The 22,831-nt window shown below is 34.4% G+C and overlaps 3 protein-coding genes and 2 long non-coding RNA genes across 5 annotated transcripts in view; 2 read left to right on the forward strand and 3 right to left on the reverse strand.

Moving 5' to 3' along the window:
* LOC136804063 (triosephosphate isomerase-like) overlaps nucleotides 1–22,831 on the forward strand; it is a 387,417-nt gene that overhangs the window by 304,759 nt on the left and 59,827 nt on the right. The window lies entirely within an intron of this gene.
* LOC136804122 (uncharacterized) lies at nucleotides 1,836–2,731 on the reverse strand. Its single transcript, XR_010846238.1, has 3 exons — nucleotides 2,666–2,731; nucleotides 2,376–2,444; nucleotides 1,836–2,003 (listed from the first exon to the last, which is right to left on the reverse strand). It is a non-coding gene; the product is annotated as an uncharacterized lncRNA (long non-coding RNA).
* On the reverse strand, nucleotides 7,037–10,672 carry LOC136804052 (uncharacterized). The gene is made up of 8 exons (XM_067060792.1): nucleotides 10,613–10,672; nucleotides 10,361–10,420; nucleotides 9,963–10,043; nucleotides 9,403–9,465; nucleotides 8,798–8,946; nucleotides 7,945–8,027; nucleotides 7,583–7,714; nucleotides 7,037–7,226 (listed from the first exon to the last, which is right to left on the reverse strand). The coding sequence occupies exons 3-8, from the start codon at nucleotides 10,029–10,031 to the stop codon at nucleotides 7,153–7,155; spliced, it is 570 nt and encodes a 189-aa protein (XP_066916893.1). The 5' UTR covers nucleotides 10,032–10,043; nucleotides 10,361–10,420; nucleotides 10,613–10,672; the 3' UTR covers nucleotides 7,037–7,152.
* On the forward strand, nucleotides 7,670–10,675 carry LOC136804053 (uncharacterized). Its single transcript, XR_010846233.1, has 3 exons — nucleotides 7,670–7,753; nucleotides 9,100–9,223; nucleotides 10,601–10,675. It is a non-coding gene; the product is annotated as an uncharacterized lncRNA (long non-coding RNA).
* Nucleotides 10,969–12,140, reverse strand: LOC136804107 (uncharacterized). The gene is made up of 5 exons (XM_067060852.1): nucleotides 12,046–12,140; nucleotides 11,569–11,814; nucleotides 11,319–11,375; nucleotides 11,104–11,140; nucleotides 10,969–10,978 (listed from the first exon to the last, which is right to left on the reverse strand). The coding sequence occupies exons 1-5, from the start codon at nucleotides 12,089–12,091 to the stop codon at nucleotides 10,969–10,971; spliced, it is 396 nt and encodes a 131-aa protein (XP_066916953.1). The 5' UTR covers nucleotides 12,092–12,140.

Below are 22,831 nucleotides of genomic sequence, written 5' to 3' on the forward strand. Positions count from 1 at the left end.
CCTCTAGCAAAAAAAGTTCTTCTTATACATAGGAAGTGTATCTATAAGGTCTGCGATTCAGACTAAAAAACTAACCTGATATTATTAGATATGTGAAAAGAGACCATCGCATCATCGGTTGATCTGAAAGTAAATTGTAGTATGTTATAATACCAATAAAAGCCTTTCATTAAGAAGTCAACATTGAGTTAATTAATTTTGATATGATAGGTGGGACTTCTTTCTAGAAGGAAAGGCAGGATGGTAATAGAGGCTTTCGGAAAACCACAAAAGACGAAAGAGTTTGAAAATAGTCGAACGTGCGCAACGCACTGGGCTCAACTTAGTAGCTTCAAATTATTTATAGGTCCCATTGTAACCCCCAGATATTCATCAAAGGAAAAAGTGTGGCCAATTTCGAATTAAGAAACAGAAACTCTTTAAACTGTAACAGTTTAAACACATGACAAGACTTTTTGAAATCTTGTGACAATGGTCCATGGGATGGGTGGTAAGATTATTAAGGAACCAAGAAAATATTCAAAGCTCACATACCAAACAATTTTCAAAGATGAGGTATTATCATTCAAATAAGTTTTTCATATTATTGTGTTTTTATATTTTTATTTTAGATCGATCTTCAATCGCTGAAAGACTTTCCAAACAGATTAATAAAGTTTGCAAGGAAATCAAAAATCTATTGGCAAGTTACAATTCTATGAATCACGAAATGTCTTCTGGATTTTAAAATGTGGAGTACATTGAGGCTCTAAATGTAAAATCATCGATGTATAACGCTGTCAACTTTGTTTTTCAGGTAGCGAATGTTTTTTTCAGCTTCTCTTGGTGAACTTATTAAATAGGATATATCCGGGAGTATCAATCTGAAAACGACCATACATTCGACCAAAAATTTGACTTCCAAAATCAGACCCTTAACAGTGCATTCAAAAGTTGGTCGAAAATTGTCAAAAACAGGCTAAAGATTGATCCTTACAGTGCACTTTTTTCAATTTACTCTAGACTTTGCTATGAGCTTAGGAGTCACATTTACCTGGGTACGTTAATTTGGACATTAAATTAAACATAATATTTTTACATTTAGGTTTGGTCGATCACGTATGGTAATATCTTATATAATATCAGTATTATTTTTTTTATTTTCAGAGACAAAGTTCGAACGTTCCAACCATTGTGATTAAATCACTAGTCCAATTTTATGTTCGCAAACAAAGGGCAATGGAAGAAGTATTAATCATCAGACAAGAGATGGAAGATAAAATCTGCTATTGGAAACAACAATTAAGCATATTAATCAATCAGACTGCCGTAGAAAAAACTGTTTTATTTTATTTAATATTACTTCGAGATCGACAGCGATGTAAACATCTTTGTATGATACGTGTCGTATTTGGTTTTGGAGCGATACAAGGGTTAACCTTCTTCCCGCTATAATATTGCTTCGAGATCGACAGCGATGTAATCATCTATGTATGATACGTGTCGCAGTTGGTTTTGGAGCGATACAAGGGTTAACCTTCTTCCCGCTATAATATTGCTTCGAGATCGACAGAGATGTAATCATCTATGTATGATACGTGTCGCAGTTGGTTTTGGAGCGATATTAGGCTTGACCTTCTTCCCGCTATAATATTGCTTCGAGATCGACAGCGATGTAATCATCTATGTATGATACGTGTCGCAGTTGGTTTTGGAACGATACAAGGCTTAACCTTCTTCCCGCCCTGATATTGCCACGCATTTTACAGCTATCCTTTGGTAGGGGTGGGTGGACTGAGCAGGAGGGGTTGGTAAAAAAAATTCACACGTTCACGCAAAAAACAGGGTAGATTCACGCATTCACGCAATTTTTTTTTGATTTTCACGCATTCACACAAACCGCTGGGGGGGGGGCATTTATTGACATGTTCTAACCATTTGATTTGATTTTTCGCATTTGAGAGCTTTCGCCCACTATCATCCTGTATTGTCCACTTGAACTTTTTGCGGGGCTGGTGCAATACCTAACAAATAAGCAAAGATTGAAGTTTTAATTTAAATTTCCAATAATGGCAGTCTTTAGAAGATGCAGCTTTTGTAGAAATTGCTTCCGTTCTTTACATTGCAATCTTCTGACACTGTTTAATCCATTACAGCTGTTTTCATTCACAATTACTACTTTGTCATACAGAATCGTTTTATCAGGATTCCATAAAACCCAAAAAAATCATCATACTATTTCACCATCTTTAGGATTTTAAAACTTATTTCCTTTTTTTTTAACAGAGCGTAACGAAAACTACCTCTTTTTTTTTAACAGAGCGTAACGAAAACTACTTGTAACTGTTGAAAATTGGAAAGGCCTTTAAAAAAAGAACTAGAAACTAAGAAATTACTTCATCTTCAACTTCATCATCTTTCTCTTCTTGTGTACCAGTTGTGTCATCATTTGTCGATGTATTGTCCTACAAAAAAGAATGGATGAAATGCATAGATTCATCATTGTTTTTAACGAGTAAACAATTTGACAATACAGTACAAGAGAATTTTCAATAAACATTTCACTCATTTTAGGGGGCCAAGCCTGGGGAGGGAATCCCAAAGGAAACTGTTAGTGCGAGGGGGGATTGGGGATTTAAAGAACTCAGATGGAGGGAACTGAAACTCTGTAAAAGACCAAGCTTACCTCGGCAGTAGCTGTAAGATCAGCTAATTTTTTGAAACTTTCATTCAAAGTAAGCTTTAAGGTCACCTAGAAAAATGTAGAAAATATCAAGAATGAAAAAAACAATTAATAACTCATCATTGATCTCACTTTTAACCAAAACAAATGACCCTCAAGGCAATATCACTTACTTTGTACTTAGATGACCAATCATTTCCAACTTTTTCCAGGGTGTTCTCAATACTTTCATATGCAATCATTTTTGAAATCTCTTTCTATTGAAATAATGGAATGTTTTCAGTTAATTTACTGCAATATGCAGAAATTCATAATTAGAAATAAACAAGGGATAAATAGCTGATTCAATTTATCTGACGATGAATATACTAACCTTGAACTTCTCTTTGAATTTCAAACATTTACTCTTACCCTTTTTCTTGAGGACAGGTTTCAAACACTCTTTTACCTGAGTCCAGATTGCTGAAACAATACAAAAATAAAGGTATTAATAATTATACGGTGGTATCAAAGAAAATTGTAGCTGAATATCGACATGATTAGCCTGGACTTAATGTGTATATTTTCTTGATTTGAACTAATTATCCAATCTTGGTTTTACAAACATAGAAAAACAAAAGAAGAGGCAGTAAAAACATTAAAATAAAATGACAAAGACCAACCATAGTGCTTATTCTGCTTTAACTTTTGATGTTGTTGCTTTTGAGCCAAAATTTTAATGTAGAGAATAAAGTTCAACCCTTTGAGTAGTGAATGGCCTGACACTTCTTAAAACAGAGCATTTTATTATAATAAACACAAAAAAGATGTAGAAGCAAAAGAAAAGAAGGTGTAGAACTGGCTGTCCTCACACTACCAAATTAAAAGAGATTGACCCTGAGCTAGATCCTGGACGTGCCAAAACAAATAATAACAAAGAAATAGAGCTCGGATCAGATCTCTCTCAAACACATTTTAATAACACGACCAAAGTAGCTATAAAAATGTCAAAAGACCTTGAAAGTGTGAATTGCTGATGGAAAAAGTGCATAAATTACCCTAAAGTCTTTGGAAACTTGGAATGGCTAAGATTGAATAAAAAAATTGATGCCAGCAAAATCGTTTTAATCCACTCATAGTTTTGAATCAATTATGCAGCTTGTGTGGTTAGTATCCAAACACCCTACTCTCTTGACACAATAAAAGTAGCTCAAAATCCGGGAAATTCTAATACAAAAATTACACTACACAATCCTCATTATGGAAATCCTTGTTATTGTAAAATTATATGATAATGATAATGTCAAGGAAAAAATAGCCTTTGTGAAACTACATGGTGTGTAATTGGATAGTGTCAGCCTGTGTCAGACCCCCTAAAGATTTTGAAAGTTTTCCAAAAGGAGGGGGCCTAGAGATTTAGATTTTCTGGAAGGTCCTGACACGAAAGGGGTCACCTGTTTTTCTCTGAAGGGGCTAAGAGATTTTGAACTGTGGCGATAATAAAACTGCCAAGTCCTTCAATTTCAATGTTTTATTTAGAAATAAATGGTATTTTTACCCTAAAAAAGTTGAATTTTCCAGAATTTTCAATCATGATTCAGCAAAATCATGACCAGAGTGTTCCAGCTCAATTTTTGAAAAAATGTTGCCAAAATTCTTACTGTTATATGTTCTATTTTTTATTCCCAAAATTTTTTATACCTAAAATTGGACTGTGTCAGACCCCCTAAAGATTTTTCAAAGTGACGGCTGCTGACATACACAGATTATTTTTGTCACGCTTTTTGGGAACAAGACACTTCGAAGAAGTGTCGATTGGGAAATTTCAAGCTGATTTATAAATGTTTCAATCTAAATGAGATTTTCTTTTTCTTTCTGACTTTTTTATCGACAGACTTGCTACCACCCCCTTATTAACAGCCTCAAGCTGTTAAAAAAAAGAAAATCTTTTGTCAAAGCTCTCTAATTGAATGGTCAATTCCTGTGTAATATTTAATTGTGTTTGATTGCATTTAATTTGGATTGATTGATTTGATGGATATGCAATATATATACTTGATTGGTTCTCTGGCGTTGAATACCTATTTTTTAGCAATTTTCGAAACATTATGGAAGCTAGGGAAACCATTCGAATCATGCCAATATCCTGTCAATGAAAAATTAAATGACATGCTTATAAACAAAAGTTTCTTACACTTTTCCATTGAAAACATTACAACTTCCCAAACAGGAGACCAAAACCAATTATATCTCACTTTCAGTGCACCATTTTGAATGTATTGCCAACGGCATTTAAAAATTACAGAATTACGGAAAACCAGGCGATTTCAACCTGATCTTACTGTATTGTACCGATTTTCTTACTGGAATCATTGAACTCTATCAAAGTTTTAATCAAACTATAGGTGTTCCATTACAAAACCGAATCAAACAATAATCAAACTTTATGGCAAAAATTTCTTGAATATTTAGATTAGTTTGCGGCAATCAAAAATATGTTGCGTTCGGGCCGACTGTTGATTTACAAGAAAACCCGATTCGGAAAGTCGGTAAAATCGTCGGGTTTTTTTGGGCGCTGTTCGCAGGTTCGGATCTTTCCCATAATGGCAGGCACGGGCGAACGGAGCATGTCTTTGAATCATATTTTTTTTGTTTACTTAACCCACATTGAGTCCCGTTCAATTTTTTTCATGTACCTTTATTGAAATTTTCATGTCAAAATTCAGCAGCGCAGTAGGGCCAATATTCTGGGGGCCAAAAGTAAGGGCCGCTTTAAGGTTAACACATGCGCACGCACATTTTTAGTTTGGCAAATTAAAGATGGCGTCATAAGATTCTGTTGATTGCCGATTTGATTCATCGAGATTTACTAGATCTGACAAAATTTACTACCGACGGGCCAACCGACTGGATTTGAAGATGTTTTAGGACCCGAATGGAATATATTTTTGATTGCCGCCTAAGTTCCACAAATGTTCAAGTAGTGTTCGAAAACTTTTTATCATTCACAAATCTATTATTTTTTTGGTATATTGTCTGTGATATTGGTTGTGATAATGGGATGGTGAAAGTTTTTGATTGATAAACGTTTTGTTAAAGAGATTTAAACAGTATATAAGTGAAAATACCCAGACAATGTCAATCGAGCGGAATCGAACGAAAATTCCAATTACGTTCGACTGCGTTCGATATGTGGTCGATTGACATCGTCTGGAAATACAATCCAGAAATCAACGATCCTTTATGTTGCGACACCACTCATCTCAAGTTAGAACAGTTGACTTGACGGTGTATATACCATGATAAAGCCCGATGTTGTTTTTCCCAAAACACTAATTGTTTTTATCACTCGTTGTGGGACAAATCTTTTTCAGAAAGCTGAAGCAACTGTCAATTATATACATTGACATTGTCGGATATTATTGCTGTCGGACTAGAAAGTGTCGGTCGGTGACAAAGTGTCGGACATCTGTACGTATGACCTCCCATTTTTCACAATTTTACATGTCTCTGAGGAATTGTGTCTAGGATGTCTCCAATGAAGTCTCAAGAAGAAAAATTCAAGTACACTTAATAATGTCTTGATAACAATAACCACAACCACATATTATATACACCACAACAGCAGAAGGAGGGAGCCTTGATTGAAGAAATAATTGCTTTCCTTAAAAAGTGAAGATTATGGCAGTGGCAAAATTTAATCAGACATGTTCAGCTATTTTCTTAAAAAAATAAAAGACTTACTTTCGAAATAGGTCGACATGAATAGATCTTTTTCAATACTGCAACCCAAGGTTTCATGACTTTCATGCATGCATGCACTGGTCGTCGCCATTTTGAAATTACCTGTAGACCACTATTGAGAGCTCGATATTGGTGGAAAATAGCAGTAGCGATATCCCTTAAGAAAATAACTGAAGTATGCGCAAGTCTGCACCAAGTATGAGAAATGAAGTATGATTTGTCTCAAATGCATACTCAAAGTTTCAGACTTGATTTAGTATGCAGACATGCATACTTGAGGATGCAGACTTGCATACTTGATTTTGGCAGACTTGCATACTTGATTTCGGCAGACTTGCATACTTGATTTCGGCAGACTTGGTATAAGTCTGGCCAAGTCTGATCAAGTCTGCATTTGAGACAAATCATACTTGAAAGTCTGCAACAAAAAATGCATACTTGGTATGAAGTATGCCAAAATCAATATGATTACTACTTGGATGCAAGTTTTATCAGACTTGAGCAGATTTGAAAATAGTTGAAAATAATGGCATACTTGGCAAGTCTGCAAAGTTCAAATGTATATGCATTATGATGTTCGTCGCTCAAATAATGTACACAAAATGCTCAAAAGTTTGGGAACTACGAAAGAAAATCAAGCTTTATTTGAAATCACATTTTGTTACTTGTATTCTGAAGCTTGAAAATCAGGTGACATAAATGAGGTACAAGGTTAAAATTATAACATATAAACAGCATAGAAAAAGTTAGTTTGAAAAAAGAAATATCTACTGACTTTCCTCGTCGTTGTTTGCCGTTTCAACTTCTTTTTTACCTTTAGGTTTCCTCCTTGCCGGATTTTCTGCAAAATATAAAGAAGAGCCCGTCAACATTCTGTACGTTCTTCTAGCGCGGCGCACTTCTAGCGCACTGCCGCTGCTTTAGATTTATCTTTCTTGTCGGGCGTCAAGGCGGTAACGGGCGTTTCAATTTGTATACTTTACAGAATTGCGCTAAAGAAGGGAGTTATTCTCCAGAATGAATCATTCCGTAAAATAATCAAAATAGAATGTTTATGTCGACCCAGTCCACCTTTCAAATGTGATCTCAAATTTTGAACCTTTCGTTTTCAACCTTTCAAGACGCAGAAGTTGAACAAAATGGAGTACGTTAATTCCACAGATATCATTACAATCAACAACTTTTAAAGGAACATACCTGATGCCGGAGGTTTACGTGCTGATCCACATTTCAAGTTAATCACTCGATTTATGTCCCCATCTCTACATCCTTTTGCTTTCTCATCTTTGGTTGTTGATGGGATGTAAGGCCACTTCATTTTTGCATAATCTGTGAAACAAGAATGACACAACAATGCTAAACCTCAAGGTAAATTTTCTTTTGAACTCGGATTTTCCTTACACTGACCATCTCCCTCGATTACTTAAGCAGACCTCCAGCACAAAAAGTCGTTAAATCTGAAAGACTTACAGCAAATGATTTCAGCTTCTTATTTCTCTACAACTCAGAATCGTAGGCTTAAAGTTGACTTAAAGAGTCACTAAAAAAAATTAACTTACTTTTCAAATCAGCTATTAACGTTGGGTTAAGTGCAGGTCGTTGATTACCCGTCTTTCTATCTGTGGATCCCATTGCGCATGACCTATTGTGAGTTTTCATTGTAAATACTTAGAAATCTTATCATTGCATTAGACCGCGGCAATCACAAATATCTTCATTTCGCTTGGTGGGTCTAAAAAGTGAGTCGGTCGGTTGTAAATATTTTCGGGTGTTCTACTTCTCGCGTCTAACGAGAGGGGAATTTGATGTTCTGTTTAGGCGGCCATCAAAAAATTGTTCTATTCGCGTCACTGCCCGCATCATATTTTTCGCTGATTTTCCGGTGTGGAGAAGTGGAAAAAAATCCAGGAAAAGGAAATTTGTTCTTTTAAAGTAATTTAGCTTTTTTCTTAACCGCTCTGACGGCCATCGAAAAATTGTGTTGTTCACGTCACCACCCGCCCCCAAATTACTGCCATAATTAAAAAAACCCGGGAATTTTTCCGTCTGCCTGCCCGCATGCATTTTAAACACCTGTTACGACACGAACAGAGCATTTATTCGATGGCCGCCTTACCGTCGACCGCCTGCATGCTCTTGAATTTTTTAACGAAGGAAACGTCATTGACAGAAAAGGTCCGAAAAATTTACAGACTTAATTCTACTCAATTTCGATAGTTGGTTGGGCGATGCAAAACAAAGATATTTGTGATTGCCACCTTGTGCTCTCGATGTTTTGAAATGACGAGAAAAATACTTCAAAGGCGTACAGACTTTAGTGAGCAGAAACTTTCACTAGGTCGAAAAAGTAGAGAATTAGAGTTCTTGGGGCATAAAACCAGTGTTTTGATCGCCCAAAAGCAAAATTTTTACCTAGCTAGTTCTTCTTTGGTGAATAAGATATCCAGAATTTCATTCACGAAAGGTCGCCAATTAGTCAGATTTGAAGACTGGACTTGTAACCTTTTCATATCATCCGGTGTCAAAATGATATGTGGGGCAAATTCATTCAATTGTTTAAACTGTAATAGAAAATAAGTGATTTATAAAAACATCAGAAATTTACTCATGCCTAAAAACTTGATTTCACAAAATGGGGCTTAAATTCACCAGATTAAAAATCAGAAATATTTATAACAATTTGGTTACTCATCTGCTACTTTACATTCTTAAAGGTCAAAGAAACACTGGCAAACGAATGTCTCGCACCAACTTGTTGTACTAGCAAGAAGAGGGTGCTTGTTGATGAAAACATAATCAACAAGGACGATCAAAGATTCAAAAGTCCATTCAAAGAAGGTACAATTACATTGATTACATTTCGATTTTTGCAAGACTTACTTGTACAATTGTTAAATACATGCCATTCCATAATTTTTGCAGAGACTTACTTTTGCAAAAATGGTCAATCATGAAAATTGAGGTATACTATTTTCATCTTTGATTGAAAGGTGAATAATTAACAGGGAGTGACTTACCTTTGCCCCTATTGATTGGGGACTTTTAGAGGAAGGCAGCTTTGGTGCGGAATATGCAGGCTGCTATAAAATAAGTTTTTAGGTGCTGAAATGCTTGGAACTTTTCTCTTACTCTCAGGTGCCCAATACACGTACAAGAAAAAATCTACCAAATTTTCAAAAGTAGAGTTCAAATCAAATGCTAGAATTTATAGTAAAACGTTGGAATTTACTTGTGTAGCATTTAAAATCTCCCACGATACATACAAATGTAATTAACGGCCTTTCTACGCGTCTTACTTGAACAAAAAATAACAATTTTTTCCAGTATAAATTGGGAGATGTTAGGTCAAAATAAACGTACAGGCTGGAAAATTCCTCAAAATAAATAAACTTACAGGGTCTAATAAGGTGCGTACAGGCAGGAAATTTGACACAAAAAAATTAGGCACCAGAGACTAGCGCCTGTTTTATCAAAATAGAAAAATTCGGGCCTAAATTTTAAGGATTTTTACTGCTTGTCTTAATTGGTTCCTTTTTTTAATTATTAAAGTTAACAAAGCTCTACAATGTTCTCTTACCTCTACTATCAAGGGGGTTGTTTTTCTGATCACTTTTGGCTTGTTCACACTAGATTTTGGAGTCGACATCTTATTCGAATACTAGGAAAAATCAAGAAATTCCTATTAACCTTTCTTGTTTGATTCTTATTGACCTTTCACATTTGACCTTTAAGGGTGACATCGAAAAATTGTCCTATTCGCGTCACCCGCCCGCATCAAATTTTCCGCTGATTTTCCGATGCGGAGAAAAATCTGGGAAAAGCAATTTGTTCTTTTAAAGTATAGCTTTTTTCTCAATTGCTCTGACGACCATCGAAAAATTGTTTTGCTCGCTTTACCACCCATTGTACATTAGAGTACAATTAAATAAGTGCAAAAACAGGATGGGTTAATACTAATAATTGACATTGTCATACCAAATTAGAATCAAGCAGCTCTTCATGTCCACGGTCTCATTCCTGACTAACTTCAACATACTGAAATTAAATTGATAACATATTCAACAGTGTACAATTTTCCACTCCCGTTTTATGGCATAGAGGCTAGAAATTATTTGAAGGATTTCAAGTCATTTATTACACAAATTTGACAAATTCAATATTTACTACAAAGTATTAAATGTATTTTATTAGTACAAAAAATTTTCTTAAATCTAGATATTCACTCACTGGGTTGTCACTTTCTGCATGGTGTGTAATTTCTGCAAGTGATGTCAGGATATCAGGAACTAACTTCTTGATGTAATTCAATTGTTTATCTAATCATTGGAATAAGGAAGATCCAAAATTTATATTAAAATGTAAGAAATTTTTTTTTAATTTGGTAGTTTGAAGCAAGGCTCTCCATTCAACTGTTAAATTAAATTATTTTCTTTGAATGTCATCTCTACTATATCTCAATGTGTCTTTCACTTTCCATCTTGGTAAAAAAGTGTTTTGAGTACCGTCTATTAAAATCAAAGTTACCTTTCTGTTTAAGTTTCTCTTTCAACTCTCTTAACTCCTTGTTTGTTGCGAGACATTTGCTACAAGACACTGTTAAAGAAACAAGAGTTAATTTTGTTTTTGTAAATGAATAAATTGCAAAGGAAATTTAATGGTGACTGATTTAGTTAAGGCAAATTTTATTGAATAAGGTAAGGGTTTTTGATGGTACATACCTTTTTTTTTCCATATGGTGATAAACAGGTGATCTTTCTGAGAATTGAAACAACTTATATCAATATAACTATTTTGACAACATTTAAAATGATCAAGAGTAAAGGGTCTCAAAAAACACTCCCCTGGTGAAAAGCTTCAGTTTAATAATTATTTACCTCAAGCCTTTTTTTTAGAAAACTACTTAAAAACGAAATCTAGATTACTTTTTCCATACCTTGAACAAAATCAGAATTAGGTAGTTTGAGAGGAGCTGGAGCAAGATCCATGTTCCCTAAAATTAAAATATTGATGTGATGTCAGGTCATGTTGAAAAATTGAAGGAATGAATAAAAGACCATGTATGCTAATAAAATAATAAACGCTAATAAATTTTTAATCTTCAAAATTTTCTTTTTAATACAAGAATTGGTTAGTAATTTTGAAAGAAGCAATATGTATATGAATAAATTATAATAACGTCTTACTCTGGGCTTCGGTGTATTCTTGGTGATTTCGGAAAGGTGGAGTTGCTTGGTCCAGGACAGTTTTTTGTTTAGCTACTTGTGGCTGTTGGAATTGTTGTGGTGGTGGTGGTGGTTTAATTTGTGTTGATTCTTGGCTTGGTTGAAATTTGAATTGGGAATTATGTTGATATGATGGCTGGTACTGTTTGGGTGGTTTGAATTCTGTATTTTGCTGTTGGTCCACATTGGTTTGGATGATTTCAAAGTCTGAGAAAATATTTATTTAATTCAAGTCAAGTCAATCTTCAATTTTCCATTAAAATCATTACATCATTAAGTTGTTTTCGTTCTTGAAATTACAAATTCTCATTTATTGAACAAATTTATTGTACTGGCAAGCTACACAATGTAAAAGGTTTGTTAAACATCCAAATTACACCAAAACAAATCAGAGGGGTCTTATTTTATTCAAATATCGCAAGTTCCTACTAAAGTTACCTTCAGAATCATTCATGTCATTGGCTTGATAGTTAATGTCGTCCATGTCAACAAATTTATCTAGTAAATCTCCACTCAGATTTATTTTGATTGATGCTTCTGTAGAAAAAGAAAACTGTTTCAAAAACGTGAAGTTCCAAATTAGTTGTATAAAATGAATGGCTAATGATGTTTTCTTTGTACTAATTATTTTTGAATCAATTAGAGTCATAGCACAGATTTACTTTCCAACCTTCGATAAGTTAATATTAAGCAGATATTCGACAAGAAAAATCAGATGTCGAAAATTATTCAGTCAAGCTTGATGATATTCGACAAAGCAAAGCTGAGGGTCCAAAGTGCGTTTTGCTTAGAGGTGGACAATAAAAGTTATTATACCTTTTTTTCCAGAATTTCCTGTGTGAGCATCTTTGTGGCTTTTGCCTTTGCCTGCTTAGTTTTAAGATTAGATTTAAAAAAAGTAGTGAATGGGATGTGGATAGAATTTACCATTAATTATTTTTGCACAAATACTTAATGTGCAAGTACAGAGTTTATAATGACCATAACGTAGGAATTCTTCATGTACCTTTTTGTTTTTGAGCTGTTATGGCTTCAACGTCACCTGTTAAAAAAATTGATAAAAGTTCTTGTCAATCCTTCTACTTTATTGGGATTTAAATTCTGCAGGTGTTATCTGTAAGACATTTTCAAACAAGTCTCTAAAAATGTCGAGCAACTTATCTTAAATGTTTACTGGCATCAGACAAGTGCTAATAATGTATATTTCAACAACAAACATGGATTACTTGGTAGTAAAATGCACAGGCACAAAACCATGAAAGAGTGGTCCTCTAATATTGCCATCTGTGAAATTAAGTCCCTGTCAAATCTTATAACTTCGCAGATGAGTTTTGATTACAAAAATCACGGCCAGTATAATGAAATTTATTGTAGGCTTAACAGAATTAACTTCATTTTTATTTAAAGGAAACAAGTTGGTGGAACCTTGTCCATTGTTGGTGAGACTCTCCACTTCGATGCCAGCTGGCTTTTTGCGTCCATCAACTTGTTATTTGAATTCATCTGGAGATAGAGGTAATAATTTACTTACTTACGAAAGCAAAAGTGGTCAGGGGAAGAGTGAAAATTAGTGTTGTTACCTAATACTGACTGATTGATGAGGGCTATTCTGAGAAATTTTTCCAAGGTCAAGTAACAAGGGAGTTTGCATGGTAGTGTTGTGTTTATTAAAGGTTCCTTCAGCTTTGATTGATTTTTTATGCTTTATGCGGAAAATTAATTTGTGAAAAATTGCAAAAAAATCAAAAATTGTTTTAATTTTTTACGTCAAAAATGAAAAATTAGACAAAGGTTGTCAATGTAGTCTTTATTTGTAAATTTTTATCTAAATGATTAAATCCATGTAAATCCGTCAAAAATAAGACAAAATATTAGGGCTTCCTTGTCTTCCAAAGCTATGAATTTTCCTAACGACATCCACAAGAAAATGGCAAGCCTTATTGAACTTTATATTACTTTTCATTTTTCCTTCTTTATTATTTAAAAACAATATGGTTGGTCGTCATTTAAAGCAAAACTTTGTGGAATGTGACTTATAAATTATACCATTGTTGCACTTTTGCTTCTTTTTCTTTTGTTTGGTTGCCTTTCCTGAAAATCAGTACCAGAAAAATAGCTACAATTATCTGCAGCTGTTAAAAGCCTTAAGTATTTAGCTGATGTGACAAGCTAGATGAAACTGTCAGGATAAGTTATTAAATCAATTTAATCTCTAAAGTATCACATCTTTGAAAAACCTTGATTGGAATTAGTATTTGTCTAAAATTCACTATAGAAGAAGCCTCTTTCTGGAAACTGGTGCTGTTCTTATACTTATCTTTAAATTCCTTATAGCATACCTTCTTGACTTGGATGAGTTGTGGCAGCATCGGAATCGTTGAGCATCTCAAGACTATCTTCTGAAATTGGAACATTTTCTGAAATTGAAAGAGGTATTTGAAATTTTATTTAATTTACTGATTGTGAAATACATGTTTTTTTATAAGCATTGCACTTAGAAGCATCGAAAGCATCCAGCGAGGTCCTTTTTTAAACATCTGTTTCCTAGGCATAGCCTTCCTGGAAAATTTGATCTGTTTTATTTTACAGATTGTCAGGGTATTTGTTGACATTTTTATCCGATTTCACCATATTGAGAATTTCAAGCTCTTATGATAGTTAGTTACTTTATCTTTATTTTCAGGATCCAATTGTCCGAACCAGATAAATGGCTTCACCATATTCGTGTATTTCTATGGAAAGACCTAAAGTTGGTCTCAAAAGTATGGACATAAACTCATCCAAACAAATTGCCTCAAAATGAATAAATGAAATAAATATAATGTTTAACCAAACCTGTCATCGTCCTCTTTTTCTTCTTTATTTCCATAAGTATGGCTTCGTAGTACACGTCAGTGTGGGGGTATAAAAAGTTATAATGGCGCAGTTCAGCCAAATCTTTCACATGTAGTTCCTCGCCGGTAGTCAAACATTTGGGTTTCAGCCTGGAATAGGGTAGTGTCTGCTGCATCCTTTTACCATTACTCTCCTCCACGGTGTAAAGAATTTTGAGCAATGGCCCAGTGTCCTCTCCTAAAGGAATTAATCAATTATTTAGTCCGGACCATGTTAAAGGAAGAATCTGTGCCTTAACTGAATTAGAATAAATTTTCACGAAGACCAGATTTTACAAATCTATTTCACCAGACTAAAAGCCGAAAAATGATAGGCTCTTCAGTAGATATGAGCGATTGAAAAATTACAATCATCTTACCGATATTGTCAGCAAGTTTAGCTGAGGGTTTCCTTTCTCTTTGTGTACGAACCATGATGAATGATGAATTTTGTTCACAACTTTAACAAAGTAAGTAATTGACATAAAATAGCAAAAAACTTGACGTCCGATTTCAAAAATGAAATGGGTCGACTTTAAATTTTAAAAAACATTTTCGAACGTCAATTTATTCGAAATTCGATTCATTAATTCGAACGTCAACATTCAAATTATTTGATTGACAAGACAGCTCAGGCGCCATTTTCGTCTCAGTGTCAGGCGTCGGGTCAGGCTGGTAGGTCGCGTTCCACATATTACAGGAAAAGAGAATTATTTCTAACTGACACTAATGAAGTCTTTCATGACTGCATTGATGTAACAGACGTTGATGATGATGTTTACGTATATCCTGTTCAAGATCACCCAAACGATTTTGAACTCCAGAGTGATGTAGAGATGGTGGAAGAATCCAGTACGTCAGTCGAAGAAGAATTGTATATTAATGATGACGCTTCAAATCTACCAGATTTTGGTGATGTTTTTGAATGTAAGTGTTATAGATTTGTAGTTTGGGACCACCAAAATAGTATGTCGAAGTGGAGGGGGAGAAGGGTGTTTGACAGAAGTGATTCTTCCAGGAATTGAGCCTTGTTGGCAACAGGTTGTATATGCTGTATATTTGTGGACCTTTAGCTCGACCCTAAAGCCCAATGGCGCGTATTTTACTTTTTTATCGTACCCCGACCCCCCTCCCCTCCAGTGAAACTCAGTGTTCTTTTAGCCGGGATGTGCATTAAATCATAGCCTGGGTTTCTATGATCGTCTGATTTCCAGTGTAAATATAAATAAAAGAAAGGAAAGGAGAGCAAGGAGATGGCGGCCTGAGACTTGTTGGTATTGTGGTTTGTACATGTCTTTGCTTAATGTATGTATGTATGTATGTATTATGTATTAATCATATTGCCTTTTTAGCTTATGTGACCAGTCATTATGATAACACAAATGTCGAAGATCTGGTGGAAGTTTTCAAATTACAAGAAGAGTTTGCAAGTGTTCCTGAATTTTTAGACGAAAATGATGACACTGATTCTGTTTACTTTGACTGTGATAAATTTGGTGAGATTACAATATTTAAATATATAGTTATAATTTCTAAAGTTGTTGGGAAATTTTACAAGAAGTGTGAAGAGTACATGTCTTCTCAAAAGCGGATATGCTTGCGTATAGGGGGAGGAAAGGGGTCAAAGGAAAATGTATGTAGTAGGCAAAGAAAATTTTTTCGTAGCCCTTTTTTGCTTGTTTTTTTGTTGACTTTTACACTTATCTGTTCTTATACGCATCAAGGAAAATAAAAAGTTTCTTAATAAATATTGAGTTTCATATATGTGAATATATTCAACATTTTCTTCAACCAAGGGGCAGCGAGGGGAATGAATGGCATTTGTGGAGTATGCTTATGTGTTTAAGGAGGAGGATTTTAGTGCGTACTGTGAAGTCGGGAAACTTGCATCACTGGAGGCAAACTTGCTTAGCCATCAAATGACTGACCAATCAATGCAGCAAAATTTCAAAACAAATGAACTACGCAGCTCCATTTGCAGCTGTTTTGATGTAAGTTTGTATTTTAATGACCAGTATATGCATGTTTGCCTCCACTGATGCAAGTTTCCCGACTTCACGGTACGTATTATATAGGACAGCCCCAAAGAAACAACAATGTGCTTTTTTCAAGCCTAGTTTTGAAAATACTTTCTACTTATAGATGAACCGATTGAGGAGCAGCAGCATGACAACATTCAAGAACAAGCCAATATGAAAAGCCAGTTTTCCTCAGCACTTTACCCTGATTCCACAGTAACCCTTGGTGCTGCTATAACCATGGTGATTGCATTTTCACAAAAATTCAAGCTTCCTGGTGTTGCTCTTTCTTCATTAATTCTTCTTTTAAACATCCTTTTACCAGCAAACCATATTTTTCCGAAATCCCTGTTTATCCTGAAAAAACTACTTGCGTCACTTTCACCTGATGTTAAGACGCACTATTTTTGCAAAGAGTGTTGGATGAAAATTGATAAGGCTGACAAAGTTTGTTCAAATACTTCTTGCTGTCAGTCAAGCAACTCTGAAAAGCCTATTGCAAAATCGTATTTTATGGAGTTCGACCTCAAAAGTCAAATTAAATCAATTTTTTCTCGTACTGGCATGCTTCAGAAATTAAAGCACAGGTTTACTCGTACCTCTTCATTTCCATCAGACATTTATGACTTTTCTTTGTATAAATCTTATTCATCATTTTTGAACAATCCTTTCAATATTTCATTTATGTGGAATACGGATGGTGTACCGCTGTTCAAGTCTATTAAATCTTCCATTTGGCCCGTGTTTTATACCATTAATGAGTTGCCCTTTCAAGATCGAAGGAAAAAGGAAAACATTTTAATCAGTGGCCTGTGGTATGGGGAGACACATCCAAACATGTTACTGTTTTTGCCACCACAATTTGAGACAATTAAAGAATTGGCATATTTTGGAACCAAAATTAATGATGGAGTTACTCTAAAATCCATTTTGCTTTGTGGTACCCTTGATATGCCTGCCAAAGCTAGTGCACTGAACTTTCAACAATTCAATTCGTTTTATGGTTGTCCAAAATGCTTGCAGTCTGGAAAAACAGTGAAGACAAATAAGAATGGGAATGTTAGAGCTTTTCCTTTTGATGAATCGAATCCAACTGGTCCACATAGAACACATGCAGGTACTATAAAGCATGCTATTGAATCAGCCAACTCTGACAGTTTAGTTCATGTTAAAGGGGTTAACCCTTTCTTATCCGACGGGACTTCAGAGTCCCGCCTCTCCTCAGGAGTGTTAACTCCACCTCAGGCGCTTCTTTTATGTTATAGCATCTCTTTTCCGTACGCTGGGGGTTCAGGTAATGGATTTTAGTGAAAAAAATGAAGCTGAACGGGATTTTTTACAATCAAAACAAAATTTCAAAATGGCAACTTGATGTGGTGGTCTCTTGTCTGTGTGTAGTGTGTATGATGATAAATTTGTAATGTTTTGCTTTTGAAAGAGACCTTCACACTTTTTTTACTGTTTATTTATTATGTTATTGATTGATATTTACAAAAAGATTCATTCAACTTATATTTTATCTTTCAATAACAAACATAAATCTTTATGGGACTTTGAAGTCCCTTAAATTTTTTGACAACGAAATTCAAGAAAACATTCTTTACCAAACAAACTTGTATGCTACCCAGAAACAAAATGGTAAAGCAATAACACCTATCAGCCGACAGGAACTGTATGGTTTCTTAGGAATAAATCTACTCATGGGATACAATAAGCTTCCGTCGTGGTTGGATTATTGGAAAACTGACCCTGATTTGGCTACGCCGTATGTTTCAAATGTCATGAGTCGCAATAGATTTGGACAGATTCTCTGGAACTTACATGTGAATGACAATGCTCAAATTCCAAAAAACAATACTGATAAACTGTACAAATTACGCCCTCTTATAGATAGCCTTAATGGGAACTTTTTGAAGTTGTACGATGCATCGCGCTATCTCAGTATTGATGAAAGTATGATTTTATTCAAAGGGAGACACTCTATCAAGCAGTATAATCCTAAAAAACCAATAAAAAGAGGGTACAAACTGTGGATGATTGCTGACACTGATGGGTACATCAATAAATTTGATGTATACCAAGGAAAGTTTGAATCTGTCCCTGAAAATCTTAAGTCTTTTGGTCTTGGTGAGCGCGTAGTATTGAAACTTGTCGACCACCTTCATCACAAAGACCATGAGGTTTATATTGACAACTATTTCACATCAATTTCATTATTGTCTCAGTTGCAAACTGTTGGTGTCCGGGCTTGCGGGACTATAAAGGGGAACCACAAGCATATTCCCACTAATCTGCAACGCGGAGACTTCGATTACAGGCTTGCGGGTGAAATATCTTATTATAAGTGGATGGACTCAAAGCCAGTAACTGTTGTTTCTAATTTCCATGGAACCTCCTCAACAAAGATCTTACGTCGATTGAGAGATGGTAGCCGTAAGGAATTTAACTGCCCGTTGGCAATAAAAGAATACAATATGTACATGGGCGGTGTTGATCAGGCAGATTTCAAGTGTGCGGTCAATGGCCGTAGTCGGAAATCGACAAAATGGTGGCATCGGATTTTTTTTGGATTGCTTGACCGAACTCTGTCAAATGCATTTATTGTCTTCAGAAAGCTGGAAAACAACAACATGTCCATGTTGAGTTACCGGAGACTTGCTGTTCAGTCACTTGTTACTTTGTCAAAACCGCCGGAAGTTGGTCGACCACTTGGCAATTCTCCCTTACCGGCATCCAAAAAGCGGCGGAAAGCAGACTATTCCGTTTCAAAAAGCATTAGATTGGAGAATAAAGGTTGCCACTGGATAGTCTTCGAGGAAAAGAGGGGAAGATGTGAAGTCTGCAGCAAACAGAACATTGAGTCTAGACCTTTCAGCAAATGTTCGACATGCCAGGTCTACCTTTGTTGCAATCCTAGCAAAAACTGCAACCTTATATTTCATGAAGCAATCTGAACTGAAAAACACTTTTTGACTGTTGAAACTTTTCTAATAGTGCTATTAGTACTAAAAATATCAGTTAAAATTGATTTTGTGGTGTTGCTATTTTTTTATTATGAAATAGGTTCCATTTATTTTATTATTTTACGAAAAACATGGATATTCTTGAAATCTACCTTTTTTTCAGTATTTCTAATCCGTAGGGACTCAGAGGTCCCATATTAATTTTTTGGGGGTATGGGTATGAATTTTTGAAAATTCAACTTTCAGGTAAAGTTTCACATAGAATTGAGTAACTTAGCATGAAATATCCCTCCAATTTCATTTTTTTGTTGTCTTGGATAAGAAAGGGAAGGACCTTCTCCGTTAATACTTTTACCAGAACATGATATTATCCGTGGAATGGGAATTGACTATATGCATGCTGTTCTTTTAGGAGTTACCAAACTGTTAATGTCTTTATGGTTTGATGGCTCTCATAAAAGTGAATCTTATTCTGTATATCAAAGTCTACCTTCTATTGAAAACCGTTTGGTATCACTGAAACCACCAAATTATATATCATGTGCACCCCGAACAATAAAAAGTAATCTTGGCTACTGGAAAGCCTAAGAGTTTCGTTCATTTTTATTATACTACTTTGTTCCCGTCATGTCAAACCTTTTACCCTCCATCTATTTTGAACACTTTTATTTGCTTGTCCATGCAGTGCATTTATTACTGAAATCAAAAATTACCCCAGATGATATTGTTACTGCGAGAAGATTTATTTTTTTGTTTTGCTCCACTTTTGACAAGCTATATCCACGTCGCTACATGACCATCAATATTCATTCCTTGAATCACCTACCTCAAACAGTCTTGGAACTTGGCCCTCTTTATGTATACAGTTTGTTTAGTTTTGAGGATAAGAATGGTTATATTTTAAAACTGATTCATGGCACACATAATATTCTATTTCAACTAGCATGTGCAGTTTCAGCATCTAATCATCTTCCATATCTAGAAGAAACCTGTATTGAACCTGGCACAAAGGAGGATAAGTATATCAAGCAGCTGAAGAGAACTTATCATAAACATACTTTTAAAATCAATCTAAATCTGACCGGTTTTGACGCCTTTTTACCATATGCTGTTTCAAAAGAAGAAAGTTCCCTGTTTACCGATCGCTTTATGACAATTTATTCTTCTACTTTTACATTTCCATCTATTAAGCTTGGTGGCTTCATCATTAGATCAAGCTGTCGCACCAAGGAGACGCGTAGAAATAGCATATCTGTCTCCCAAACCACAGGTCATTATTTCTCAACTAATTGCTTCGCTTGTTTCAAGACAGATGATGGAAACGATTTTTATGTTGCTTTTGGTAATTATTTCGATGCTCAGCCTTTTCAAATATTTCAGCCATCAAGTAGCTTCTTAAAATGTTTTAAGCCTGGAGAAAGCAAACCATTGGTAAAGCGAGTCCAACTTCAAAATAAATTAAGTATAATCAGTATTACCGAAATCTCAGAGCAATGTTTATGTTTGGATATTGATGGTGGATATTCTTATGTTACAAATTTTCCTAACATTTTAGAGTCAGATTAATCATTTTCACATGCTTCACATAAAGTTTAAAACTTTTATGATATTTTTAAAACATTTCTGAAAGTACAGTCTTTATTGTATTTAACTATTAATTAACCTTTAGTGGACAAGATTTTGCGAATTAGTCCGTTTTTCACCTAATTTCTCTGATCTTCTTAAGTTTTTTTAATTCTGATTTCAAATTTTTCACAAGAGCTGAATTTTGCAAGATTACCTGAAAATTAACCCTTGCAAAATTTAATCCACTTGAGGTAACTTCAGCATATTTTAATTTAACTATTAAGTTACCTTTATTTCTCCCTTACCTTAGCTTGTTCATCTCTGTTATATTTTCTTTCTTTTCCTACTGTCTTTCTCTTTCTTTCTGTCTTTTTCACTTTTTCTGCCTATTTTGTTTCCTTCTGTCTTTTTCTTCCGTTCTGTCTTTTTCCGCCTATTTCGTTTCCTTTCTTTGTTTCTTTCTTTTCTTATACAAACATAATTGGATTTATTCAATATTTGAAGATATTTTGTTCTTATTTGATATGCTGTTTTCACTTGATCACTCATCTTAATAATGATAATTTGAATAATGAATAATTATAAGCTATAAATTTTTACATTTCATAAACTTAGGCTTCGCTTATTACTTATATGCTATGCTTGAATTCACTTTATTCATGCTCACAAGGTTTTCTTAAATATTTTAGTAACCTGTGAAATCCATGTTTATAGCCTGTTACGTACAGTACAGTACTATATATCGAAGTGATTGTTTGAGTTTTACTTATAAATCTTAGATCTTATAAATCTTATTAACATAACGAAAGGCCATCTTCTTAAATATTGTATCCAAGTTTTCAAAGGCTTTATAGGGGGATTGAAAGTTTAGGTAGGCTGTCAACAAAATTTATTAAAAAGAATACTTCAAATTAATATACAAGATTTTATTAAAGAAATTTTTTATTGTACTTAAAGTTGGTAGTATATTGTATTAATAAATGGTTCCTTCATTTTCTATACTGCACATTGGAATGTTCTGACATTAAGAGTTAATTTAAAACGTTATTAATTAAGAAAAATACTTTCAATTTATATAGTTCTTAATTATATAAAACTTTCAATTTATATATAGTTCTTAATTATATAAATCTTTTTTCATTGTACTTAAAACGGCTTAGAATTGAGATTAGTATGATTTCTTCCAGATCAAAAAAAAGTTGGACTAAAATTGAAGTTCAAAGTCAACTTAAAAGACTCCTTTGGTATTCTTGAAGGATTATTAAGGCCACTTTTTTTTTTTGAGTTGACATTACTAAATAATCAACACAATGAACTAAGGAACAAAAAAACAAAATCTGGTCTTATTCTTTTTGTGGAATTTCTCTTACAAAACAAGCTTTTTTATAAGAATACTGAACTTTGGCTGAGGGTGAGCATTTTTCTATTTCTAAACAATAGGCCTATTGTTCTAATAGAGTTCTTATAGAGTTATTCTTATAAGAAATAGTGTGTATGTCAAGGGCAATTCACTCAAACCATGGTGTATTTCTTTAAGTTCTGCTCGACATACTCGTTTTGAACTGTTACTCAACTTTATATGTCAACCTTATTTGAATATTTCTATTGCTTCACAAGTTGCTTAGACTCTTCTTTTTATTGTCTATTATTTCTTGTCATTTCAGTGTAATTAATTAATAATGTTTAAATATGGTATACATGTGGCATCCTGCAATTTGGCTGTTTGAACTTGGCTTCCAATAAAAGCTCAAGAAGTAAGATTGTGCTTAGTGAAAATTTAGTTGCAAGTACTCGAAGCAACAAC

The sequence above is a fragment of the Clytia hemisphaerica genome, unplaced genomic scaffold (assembly GCF_902728285.1).
Source record: "Clytia hemisphaerica strain Z4C2 unplaced genomic scaffold, Clytia hemisphaerica genome assembly, whole genome shotgun sequence".
NCBI lineage: Eukaryota > Metazoa > Cnidaria > Hydrozoa > Leptothecata > Clytiidae > Clytia > Clytia hemisphaerica.